The sequence below is a fragment of the Pagrus major genome, chromosome 8 (genome assembly GCF_040436345.1).
Source record: "Pagrus major chromosome 8, Pma_NU_1.0".
Lineage (NCBI taxonomy): Eukaryota > Metazoa > Chordata > Actinopteri > Spariformes > Sparidae > Pagrus > Pagrus major.
This window is the reverse complement of record NC_133222.1, coordinates 10,293,139-10,305,284: the sequence shown is the minus strand read 5'-3', so window position 1 is coordinate 10,305,284 and position 12,146 is coordinate 10,293,139. Positions and strand designations below refer to the sequence as shown.

The 12,146-nt window shown below is 41.0% G+C and overlaps 2 protein-coding genes across 3 annotated transcripts in view; one reads left to right on the top strand and one right to left on the bottom strand.

Annotated features, from left to right (window-relative positions):
* The window catches only part of fkbp16 (FKBP prolyl isomerase 16), a 34,269-nt gene extending 28,271 nt beyond the window's left edge, over window positions 1–5,998 (bottom strand). The window contains exons 1-3 of the mRNA XM_073471378.1: window positions 5,517–5,998; window positions 5,155–5,324; window positions 3,392–3,480 (exon numbers count right to left, since the gene is read on the bottom strand). Coding sequence (XP_073327479.1) covers window positions 3,392–3,480; window positions 5,155–5,324; window positions 5,517–5,991 — 734 coding nt within the window. The 5' untranslated portion in view covers window positions 5,992–5,998. The remainder of the gene's footprint in view (window positions 1–3,391; window positions 3,481–5,154; window positions 5,325–5,516) is intronic.
* A 2,918-nt stretch (window positions 5,999–8,916) lies between these two features.
* Window positions 8,917–12,146, top strand: part of LOC141000680 (RNA polymerase II elongation factor ELL) — a 29,227-nt gene continuing 25,997 nt past the window's right edge. For both annotated transcript variants that reach the window (XM_073471457.1, XM_073471458.1), the window contains exons 1-2: window positions 8,917–9,054; window positions 12,035–12,082. In XM_073471457.1, the coding sequence (XP_073327558.1) occupies window positions 8,917–9,054; window positions 12,035–12,082 (186 nt within the window). The remainder of the gene's footprint in view (window positions 9,055–12,034; window positions 12,083–12,146) is intronic.

Here is a 12,146-nt window from a genome sequence, read left to right as displayed (position 1 = left end):
AAGCTTCTGTTTGTTGACAGCCAGCCAAAGTAACCTTACAGCACTGAAGAAATGTGTTGCACTCACATATGGCTAGAAACGTGGTTGTGCTTTATACTGTATAATAGAGGTAGAGGTCTGGGAAGTATAGTTTTATTTAAATGAAAATAAAGCAGCTGCCAGTGACACTTAATGTTGTTGACTTTGGGGTGGTGCAGGGCTGATGAGGCAGACTCCCTCTGGCCCCTGGAGGGTTTATGAGTGTTAAAGTTGCGCCTGTCCAGCGATCAACAGATGTTACCTTCCACTTCTCTCTGATAATGACCTACTGACTGAGGGGGGCAGTCTGTGTCTCTGACTAAGGGGTATTTCTCAGTGGGGAAGTGCTTTGACGCAAGCTGCTGTTCCCTGAAAAGGAGAACGTGATGGAGTTTGTCGTCATTTCTCTTTTTTCAAACTCTCACAACTTTAATGACACAGGGAAAAAACGTCAGTGTTTCTTGCAGCAGATTTAGTCCTGACCAGTTCATCAGTCGTAATCAATCAGGTAAACGCTCCAGACTTTTCCAGGAGTTTCATTATCCTCTCATTCACCTTTTTACTGCTCTGATCACATCAGGCGCTGCGGCTCGCCCATCACCCACACACTGAGCTACAGACCACTCTGCTGCGCTGAATCACGCCGTCTGACCGGCTTTGCGCGCTGTTCTGATAAATAACTGTCGAGAGCTCTTAGCAGCACTGTTTGCAACAGGCAACTGACAGAGTTCAATCAATGCATCTGCCAGAAAACACAGAGCGGCTAATGAGATTTCCCCTCATTGTCTCGCTGTCATTTTGCAGCACAGACACGCTGAGCCTGTCAAATCTACTCTGAAACATGATGTCTGTCACTGCTTGTGATCCTTAATTTTTGTCAGCTTATTTGCTCTAATAATTTATTTATTAAATACTTTTGTAAAAGCAGGTTAAGTAGATGCTTTTTCCAGAAAAACATGTCATTAATGATGAGGGAGTCTTATCATTATCATTTTGGGAAAAACTTTTAATTGCTCTCCTTCCAAGAGTTAGAATAAAAGATCGGAACCTCTTCTATTTCTGTATGGCAAATGTGAAGCAACAGTTAGCAGCCAGTTAGCTTAGCTTAGTACAAAGTTTGTAGACGGGGAAACAGCTAACCTGGCCCTGTTAAAAAGGTAACAAAATCTGGCTTTTGGCTCCTAAAGCTCAGTAGATAACACCGTTTGGTAAATGCATACCAAAAACAGTGTGAAAACAACAATTTGCTGTTTTACTAAGAGTAATATGTTTTACTATTTCTTCGCAGTGACTCGTAACTTCTTGAAATCTTTGCTTGTTTTCTGGAAACTGCTCAGAGCAAATTGGCAAACTGTCTTCATATGCCTTGGTTTATATGGATTAAACTAACAAGATAACCTGTTAATCAGAGTTTTAGAGGTGTACGGTCGCCCTGTTTACAGTCATGCTAAGCTACGCTAACTGCCCGGCAATGGTAGCTTCATATTAATAGGTGCAATATGTAAGAAGTGGCCACATGTCGAATTCATAATTACAACAAATAGAGGGAATCATTTCACCGGAGTTAGCCCTTAATGCTGCTAACAGTAGCTACCATTTGTTAGTTAGCTCAGGTAGCAATGGAGCACCAGGGAAGTGCTTATACTGCTAGCACGGGAGCTTTGGACCAGTACAGGTCAGGGCCGGCTGGTTGGCATGCTGACTTCAGTAGATATCCCTCTAACATGATATGTCACATTCTGTTGATACTTTTTGAATGTTTGCAGATAAAATTCTTACATTTTGCACAGATATTTCAGTGATATAGATCTTTTTCGTCTATCTCTCGTCAAGAAAGAAAAAGCCCCTCAACAGATGCTTTCACAGGGTTTAGAGACAGAAGATTTTTTCCATTACTGGCAGATCTTTTTAAGTTTACTTGAGTTTGTAACACGCTGCTTTCTCATTATGTAACAAATGTATTCAACCTCAGAAATAGGACAAAATCACATTCGGAGCACAGAGCAACCTCAGTAACTGAATCATGTTCAAAGAGCTGGCACAGAGCTCTGATTGTCTACCTTATGGTTCAGCTAAATTTGACTCCACAGCACACAACCCTAATCAGCTGCATCAAAACAATCATTAACTAACCTCCCGCCGCCTCTCCCCCCTTTTCTTGGCCTCATTCGCCACACACGACAGAGGGCGAGACTCCAGACAACACCTCGGAGACTCCTCGCTCTCACCTCGCACACCCCCGTGTCCCATCATCCCCTCCATAAAACAAACAAGATCTCACAGACGGGAGAGGCTGAAACAGTATAGTGCACACACTGGAACAAAAACATGATTTCCCAACCAAATGTTCAGTACATTGGATTATTGTGTTGTCAACAATGTTCAGATGTACCGTTTTTTTTGTTTCAGCCTGTAAATTTGGATGAGGATAATACATTTAGCTTTTTATCCTGAACCTTTCTGAGGCTTTTACTGCCACATGATAATTCTGGGCACATGTTTGTTTTTATGCATTACTCCTCTGTACAGCCACTCTGTTAATGGTACAGTATGCCCTGCATGTAGCACAGCACATCCTAAAAAACTGCAGGTAAACACTTTCCGAGCTTTTATTTTAACAACATTTTGCGTCCACTCACACAGCACACGTGGCTGAAAATATCTAATAATGTTTAATTTACTCTAACGGGTGTGGGCTCATAAAAACACTGGCATACAGTTGATAATATCGCATTCAGAAATCAAATTAATGGTCACACTTTTGCTAATATACAGTGTATCAGCGTCTCCTTGAAAAGCCTTACAGCAGCGGGAACTACAGAAAGTAATTTGCAACATAATCAGCCGGCAAACAAATTAAATCCCATTAAATCTCCCTCTAGTCACACCTCAAAATACTTTTCCTTCAAACATTTTCACTGATATGTAATCTCATCAAATCACTGTGCTGCATTAAAGCTTCGTTCTAACATGTTCGGGTTCCCTAAAGCAAACATTAAAACTATAAACAATCAGTTCTCGTCAGCCAACCTCCTCTGTGTTTATCCTGGCTCTTTAACGGTGTAAAAGGTTATAAACCATTGGCTGTAATACGAGTGCTGTCTTCCCATAGGTTGGGAGGTTACAAACACACCATTGATAGGCCGCCTCTGAATGGTGTTAGGAGGAAGCCATCTGCTCCTGTTTATGGTTCATTAACCCCGCTACCCCTGGATGACCAGGCTGCCCCCGCAGCAACAGGTATAAGAAGCCTGGGCCTCTTGTTGAGATGATACTTCGAAACAATTATAACTGGATAAGTCTCGCTTCTGCTTCTACATGCTCCTTAATTCAACAGTTTATCATTAAACAGCAGTAACCGGCAAAGCCTTACCTTCCCAGAAGTCCATAAGCATACTGTGAATCAGCCAGCAGTAACGTGATCTCACCCCTCTGCATGGATAGGACACACTCCTCCAGGGCCTGCAGGTGTCAGAGAACAATGTGTTATTTACTTACAGAGCTTTTTGCATAATTACACAGGATACATTTAAGCACGACTTTGAGTTGTGCATTTTAATGTCCTCCATTGACTAAAACATCTGAAGATGAATTTCAAGTTTTGAAGCATGTTGACCTGCTTTTTTTTAGCTGCGGTAGCCTGAGGGATGATAAATGTTGGTCAGTGGGTTCAGATTATAATATAAATATATGTTGGATTGCCATATTAGTGGTTTTCACAGGATTTATAGTAATGATTTTGGAGACTTCCTAACATTTCCTCCAGCACCACCGACATTTTTGACATTTGAGCTATTGGATGGATTGTCATGAATCTTGGTATGTACACACACATCCTCCAATACTTTGATTTATATTCATAGACTGTATATAAAGTAGTGGACGTAGCCACTGCGACATCATTGTTTTAGACTTCTGTTTTGAAGCCTTGAGTTTGGCACGATGGGGAGGTGACCATATGTAGATGAGCGGGTGCCATGGATACACAATGCAATGCTTCTATAGGTTGAATCACAGTGACGCCGCGCTGACAACAACAGTCACATCCAGGCAGACAACTGGTGGTGGATTTGCATTTGATAAATCAGCTACTTTGTTTAATTCTGTTGTCAATTTCCATAACGTCTGAAGATATGTATTTAAACACAATGGTCCGACCTATCTGACATTTCTGCTTTGCTTATTTTACATACCATGTTGCTTTGCTAGCTTCTTATATCGCCCAACAGCAACATCTCGGACTAAACTCAGGCTGTCATTGTCTTTAACCTGAGGCCGATAAATAGATCTCCAACCACACATTACTGAAAGTGTTCTTATTAATGATTCATAAAATCATCAAACATGCATTTTAGATGGATTAGATGTATACACTTTGAAATAACATCATTAAACAAGACAGTTTTCAACTCGAAAGTTGTAATTCACAAAAGCTGTGATGGTTCTGCTCTGATTAATGGTCGTCTGCGTAACTTGATCTGTAGACGTGTCAATCACGGGGTAGCCACACCCTACAGCTGCCCTGCTTTATCGTCTGTTTAGCTGTAAATGAGACTATAATTCACAAAATGAACATCATGCTGTATTGGTGAAGACTTGAAACTAGCGATTGAGACCATAAACTCATTTTGAAACCGTTTACTGAAGTAAGAAATCAAGTGAGAAGTAGGGTCATTTTATCATAAGCTTACATACAATTGGACCAGTGGAGTTGCCTCCTGCAGGGTTATACTGTCTATGTTTATAACCAATAACACCAATGTTCCCATCAGCCTTAGCTGCACTTTGTGTTTTGCAATTTTTGAATGAAAATTTAAATTGGAGCATGCTAACACGCTAAGTTATGGTGGTGAAAATGGTGAGCAATATACAAGTTCAACATCAGCAAGTTAGCACTGTCATCATGATGTTAGCATGCCAACGTTAGCATTTTGCAAGAGCTGCTAGCATGGCTGTAGACTCTTAGTCTTGTGAAAACTGAAGAAAACTACCCAAAATGACCTTGATGTGGGGCACAAGCCCAAACCTGTTGCTTTAACAATTAAGTTGTTCTTTATACTTCAAGTGTCGCTGGAGCTTTGACCTCTTTCGAAAATTAACCTGTCAGACAAAACTGCAGGGTTAAAACCTTTTTACCTGGTTTACATCTCCCTCTCCAATAACAAAAACCAGCTTGCAGTCCTTCTCCACCACAGTGCGGTCCTCCAGGACACACTGCATCTTCACAGTGACCTCCTGGCCCCAGGCTGGTAGCAGGGCATTCGGTGCACTGGACTCCAGCACCTTCTTCCTCAACAGCCGGTCCTCTGCGTGAGGAAAGAAGAGAAGGTTGTGTTCAGCAGGGAGGGATAATCTGCTAGCTGTTGGCAAACATGTGTTCAGAAAGAGCCACAAACACATCAAGCTTGATTTCAAACATTTTTAATCACGTTTATTATAGTTAGTGATGCAATACCAAGTCTAAAGAGTGTCTCTACCATCCTCTGATGTATTCTCACCTGCGATGTCCTGCCAATCTTCTGCCATGAACAGCTCCTCAAAGGTCGAGGAAGTCCACTCCTTCAGAGCGTATTCAGGAAAGAGACTCTCTGCTGAGCTATCCCTCTCCAACACATCATCATCCTCCGATGGGTCTTGGAATCGCACCATTTTCCAGCTGTTTGTTTTTCTCAGTTTCCTCTGTTCCTTGCATGCTGTGCCTCCACTTTCTCGCTCAGGATCAGAGGGGCTTTTTATCTCCGTGCTTTTACTCCCACCCGCACAGCTCTCCGTTTCAACCTGCTCCTTCCCCAACAACTCTTCGCCTTCTTCTGCAGACCCACAGGGCGGCAAGGTGTGACTGTCCCCATCAGCAGTCTCAGAAATGGCCCCTTGTACCTCAGGCTCTGTGGGCTCCACTGCAGAGTCTTTGAGCTCTTCACAACACGGCTCTGTCTCCATTTCACTACAGAGAGCGATGGACACCGTCTGCATTAGCCTGCAAAAGAGATGATCCTCCTTGTCCAGCCAATCTTCCACTTACAGTAGGTGCAGGTTAGTAATTCTGGTGTGAACCAACTTCTGCAAACCTACAATCTGTCAAAACAAACAGGATATATCCACAGTGTGATACATGTTGTGTTTCATTAATCCAACTCAGAGTGCATCCCTAAATCCCTGGCTTCATCTACAGTTTTTCTCCCGGGGGGGGCAGCCACGTAGTTTCTGCAGTTCTGTTGCACTTTGACCTCCTCTTTCTCCTACCCGTGTCCACCTTAGTCTACAAAGTCCAGTGAGCGACAAAAAAAATGATCAATGTAAAGAAACTGCGCAGCGCAACGAAGCACTCCCAGCCAGCAGGCTTGTGCAGTGGTAATCTGCAGGATTAGAAGAGAAAAACCTAATCTGCCAGAACGTCTGTAAGCTTCTTAATGACTTCACCGTTGTGCTCCATAACGCAGTTTCCATGAACGCAACCTACCAATAAGATCTCGGGGGATACAGGCTCTAACTTAATTTGCCTCGAGTTGCGTCTGGAGATTTTTGCTTTCACTTTTTAAGAAGTGCCACAACACTGCAGGCTGTAAAGGTGACATTAGATTACATATTAAATACAGTGCTGCTACGGTGTGAAGCTGCCGGAGGATACACACGTCACACCATGTGTATAATTCATTCACAATTTTTTCTTGAAAACCGAAACAAATGTTCTTTTTTTTAACCCGTGAAGGTAATTAAAAGATGTTTGTTGTTTCAGGTTAATCGAGAAAATAAACTGACCTACATTTTTCCGAGCCTTAAATAATTACAGATAAATACTAAACTGTAATTTAACCAGCAGGAGTTTTGTTCCTTCGGTTCAGCAGACCGTGACAAGCTCAAGAAAAGTGAGGTTTCTATTTGATATAATGACAACAGGCCGGAGGTAACATTGATTAAAATGTTGCAAAGCTGCTGATAAAGCTCTAGCAGACTTTATGAATCTGTCTTACAGCAAACGACTGGAACAGAAAACATACAGTCGTTAAGTTGATGCAACGCTGCAAATGTATTCACCACTTCACGTTTAAGTCAACAGCAAACATAACAAAAGATCACACATTACAACAAATATTTGGCTGTAATGTCAAGTGCCTTTGAATCATATTTCCGGACTCAGAAGATGACAGACTGCAAAGGGAACATGAGCCCTGCAGGAGCCGACGTGGACTAATGTAACACTAACATACTGTAAATAAACACTGCACTTCTGACTGTGAGGCGGCGCTTTAATCCACAGCCGAAGCATGTTGTCCATCAGGGATTAAATTAATCCAGATTCCATATTTGTCTTTTAATTTCCCTGACACACACACACACACACACACACACACACACACACACAGAAATGATACACACAGCGAGTAAAGTTGTGTCATTTATTTGGAGATTGTTCATTTCAGTCATTTCAGATGAAAATATTGTACTTTTTACGACACTGTTTTTACTTTATAGCTACAGTTACATTTACGATTAAAACGTGATAATCTTACAAACTACGCAGGTTATTATGTATTCAGCTACTTGACTGTGTAATGCTAGCTAAAATTAGCTCAGCCTCCACCAGCTACAACCTTAAAATGCTGCTTACACGTTAACACGTCACAGTATGATAGCATGATGTAACAATTAAAGGTGACGTGAGTGGTTGGCAGAAACTCAATCTACACCTATTTTGATAATTGATTGATCATTTCAGACGTATTTTCAACATTCTCTGGTTGCAGATTCTCAAACGCTTGTTTTGTCTTTCTTATCTTAAACTGAATGTCTTTGGGGTTTTGGACTGTTGGTCGGACAAAACAAGGCATTTTAATGTGTCACTTTTGCCTTTGTGATGAGCATTTTACAGATTAATCAATGATGGAAACAGTCGCTAGTTGCATCCCAAGTAACAGTCTGAAAATGGCCACACTACAGAAGTACTTTTACTTTTGATACTATAAATTCATTTTGCTGATAATACCTCTGTACTTTTACATGAGTAGAATAAATGTATAAATGATATAATGACCTGTATGCAATGTCTCACTATTGAACTCTTCAGTGGAAATATTATTTCATCAGTGGTTCCAGACATTCAAATGGAAAACAATCTATTATTTTTAATAAAAAGAAAGCACTGTTTTGAAAGGAGTTGCGCATGGATGGAAACTGATGTGCCATGGGAATTTCAAAATAAAGGTGTATCTTAACGATGGCACCGATATGAATTGATGTTTTCACTTTGCATCGATGCTATTGGCTCGTTGATCATTGAATCGATATATATCGATCCGGATCGATTTATCGTTACACCCCTAGTACTTACCAACACCCATTATTAGTACAATACTTCAGCCATGGTGTACTTTGTTGTGGAGATGTCAATAAAGCTATTAGATTAAAAAAACTGTGCATATTAAACTGGATTTCAGCGTCTCTGTACTTTCAGTCTGTTTAACGACAGATCTTCTCCGTCTTTCACTGCAGACTATTGCTTCAGGAGTAAACAAAGATTTTTCATCAATTTTTGATTTGGTTACAATCTTAATTACAATCTATACAAAGGTCATTTGCCACTTGTACATTTCTCTGCAGGTGGGGTTTGTACCTCACCGGTGTGTGTGTGTGTGTGTGTGCTGCACATACAGAACAGATCCAACACAAGACAAAGTGCTGTGGACACTCAAGTGACCAACGACAGTGACCTGGAAAGCGAAAGCACACTAGTTTCTTTAAATCACACTTCCTGTGTGTGTTTGTACGTGTGCGTGCCTGCGTGCCTGGCTGCGTGCGTGCGTGCGTGCGCGCATGTGTTTGTGTGTAAGCCCCGCCCACACGCTCTCTCCTCCCGTGACGTCTCAGGCAGAATGTCGCCAATAGCCTTCAGTTGTAGAAATGGCAGCGCTGAGACAGGAGCATCGGTATGGGCTCTCCTGTGGCAAAATCAACAAAAACACCCCGAATCAAACTCTCTACCACGTCAAACTCACTGACACTGCCATCCGGACCCTCGAAGCCTACCAGAACCTGAAGGTAAGACGAGCCATCGCGTTGAACTTTGGATCTTATGTGTGTCTCTATGTGTGTGTGTGTGTGTGTGTGTGTGTTTTTCTTTTACCAGCTATATTTTCATTTTTTTTTTTTTTTTTTAATCGCCAAACTCCGGGAACTGTAAAAACCCCTACTAGGAAACAGCTCGTCTTTCCCTTTGGTAGCGATAATAATAATAAAAAGTAAAGTTGACATAGTTCAGACTTGAAATCTGCTCGACAGACGCGATACTGTTGTCTTGTGTTGGTTTTTTATCTCGGCTGTGATACAGTAGAAAGCAGAAAGCTTGATTTTAGTGCGATCAGAACAGGCGTATTGAACAGACTGCGATGAATGAAGCAGTTTAAAGTGTGTTTTTCCGGATTGTTTATAAAATTGTGCGTGTGTGTGCCAAACGCGTAATCTCCCGAAACAACACACACAAAAAAAGGTATTAAAGTTCCTACATGACAGCAGAGGTTTGTGATCGTGCCCCCAGCTCTGAAACCCTGCTGCTTTCTTTACATACATTACATCTGAAATTCATTATTTAGATTAGCACATGATTGCCAGTCATTAAATGTTTTTTTTTCTTTCTTTAAAAAAAAAAAGGGTGTTTTTCTTCTGCTCGTTTCGCTCTCGGGAATAAATTAATGAACAAGCTATCAAGCAAATTATTCGACTCCTCTGAATCTGGAGACTGTTTTATAGCTTTTATGGTCCATTAGATTAGACCGAGATAATTTAGTCGATCCAAATGGTCTTTCCCAGAGCAATGCTTGATAAAGACAGTTAGTCCTTTACAGTTTAAGGGGCTCATTTGGTGGAGGGTTTTTTTTTTTTTTTTTTCACCCCCTCCTGGATGTGGGGATGTGGTTCAAGCTGTGTATAGTCCGGCTCTGGGCTCAGTAAGTTGTTGCTGAGCTCTTGTGTATTATTGTTTTTTTGCCTTTTACACGCCTGGAAGCCCGCCCAGCTCCAGAGCTCATTGGTCTGTGAAGCAGAGTAAACTCCAGAGCTCACACAGCCTGACAGCTTCCTCCAGGCCAAAGCAGGCAAAGGCAAGGCAGGCAAGGCAGGAGAGGTTACTGCAAAAGTTTTCCAAGTCGAAAGACCACCCCAGAAAGTACTGGTTTCAGACCGCTGGACTCCCACTGTGGTGTGCTAAGATGCAGTCCAACCTCAACCTGAAAGAGCGTTTATGATTTATTCATGTGTTTTCATGTCTGTGTTGTGAGGAAAAGGGGAAAATACAGCATTCTTGTACATGAAATTGTATAGTTTTTTAATCAAATTAGGGCTGCGACTTGTGTTTTTACGTGCAGATTGTTTTCTCAAGTGTTTGATTGATGACATGTCTTAAAATAAAAATCATAAAAGACTTAGAAAACCAGCAAATGTTCACATGTGAGAAGTCAGAACCACCAAAACTAAACAAAATACTTTAACGACTAATCCGTTATGAAATATAAATGCAGAATGATTTTCAGTTGATCCACTAATTCATTAATCCACATCCCTATTATACGAAGGGTTTATTATTGTAGCTAATGGCTTCATTAATAGTTAATATATAATTTACTAATGCTCTAGAGATCGGTTATAAGCCATTAAAGCACCAACTTTGGGTTGCCAGGTTGTAAAAAGTCCTTTTTGCTGGTGTTTATTAATTCTGTTCTGTAATGCAGTTATAAATGATGGCAATCCATTAATAAACTCTCATTTCTGCAGTAAATAAAGAAGTTGCTAATACATGGATAGTGGTCGAAACGCTTCAGCTAGAGGAGGATGCAAAAAGATTGATCTCAACCTGGCAACCCAAAATTTTTTATTCTTTTTATAATCGCTAATAACTAGTGTACAACCCCCGATTCGTAAACAGCTTGAGCGCTGCGGTTCATCCGATTCATACTGAGTGTATATTGACAAAAACAATAAAGTTTATCAGTTTGAACATAGCTAAATATCTCGTCTTTGTACTGTATTCAGTTGATTTGGGGTTTCACAAAGATTAATTGATTTATCAGCATCTATAAAGCTATGAGTTACAACTTGTTAAAAGGTGCCTAATAAACCACCGGTTCCAGCTCTAATGATTACTCCAAAATATTAATAATCACGTTTCAGGTCGAGCCAAATTCACACCTTATATTAAGTGAGTGTGATTTCACCCTGCGGCTGTGTTTGGAATATGTATCAAACATTTTGCGCTTTAATATTTATTATTTCATTCAATATTAAAAGCTAACGGATGATGAAGAAAAATCACAACAATGCTCCTCAACAGGGAAGACGTTTCCCAAAACCATTAATAATAAATAAAGAGCGCTGTCAATCACGGGCACAGCTGTACTTCACAGATTATAGTCTCCATCTATTAACCATGTATCGTGTTGCCTCAGAGGCAGATATTTCCTTATGATTTAATATTTCTTTATCAGCAGGCGGGGACAGAAACAATATGATGTCGGGGAGCTTAAGCCAGGTACTCTGTGGTCTTGGAGAGCAGCGCGGTTACACCACAACCACAGCACGGAGGCCTTATAAAAGTGGCTTTTTAAGGAAATGTAATTGGTTTCAGAAGGAGCGTCGTCTTTTGTCTGCTGGGATCGTTTGTGGCCTTTATTCACGTCGTCATTTAGAGGGGAAATCAGCTGAAAAACATGAAAACTGATTGACGTTAGCAGTGTTTTCTGTAAGATCGATTAATCACACACATTCCTCTGAAGATTAGGGCCAGAAACCCCTGAACTGGAGGCTTAATGATATAGAAATATGACAGTAATTAATCAGGGGAACGTTTTGGCATTTAATGAGGAAAAGTTCTGTCTTATCAAGCCAGGATACCGTTATCGAGGGGAAATCCACAGAGCAGAGCTGGAACAATGGCAATATATTTCCGCTCATAATGTATGAGCTGTCCGTTAGATTAAACATGAACACGATTCCTGACCACTTTCTTCTTTTTCCTCTCTCTCCTCAGGCATCACTATCAAATCAGCCAGCGATTTGCTTCAAGGGGAGCCAGGGGGTAAGATGTTTTGCATACTCTCCCTAATGCCTCAGAAATTGAATGCTCTAATTAGTTCTGATTT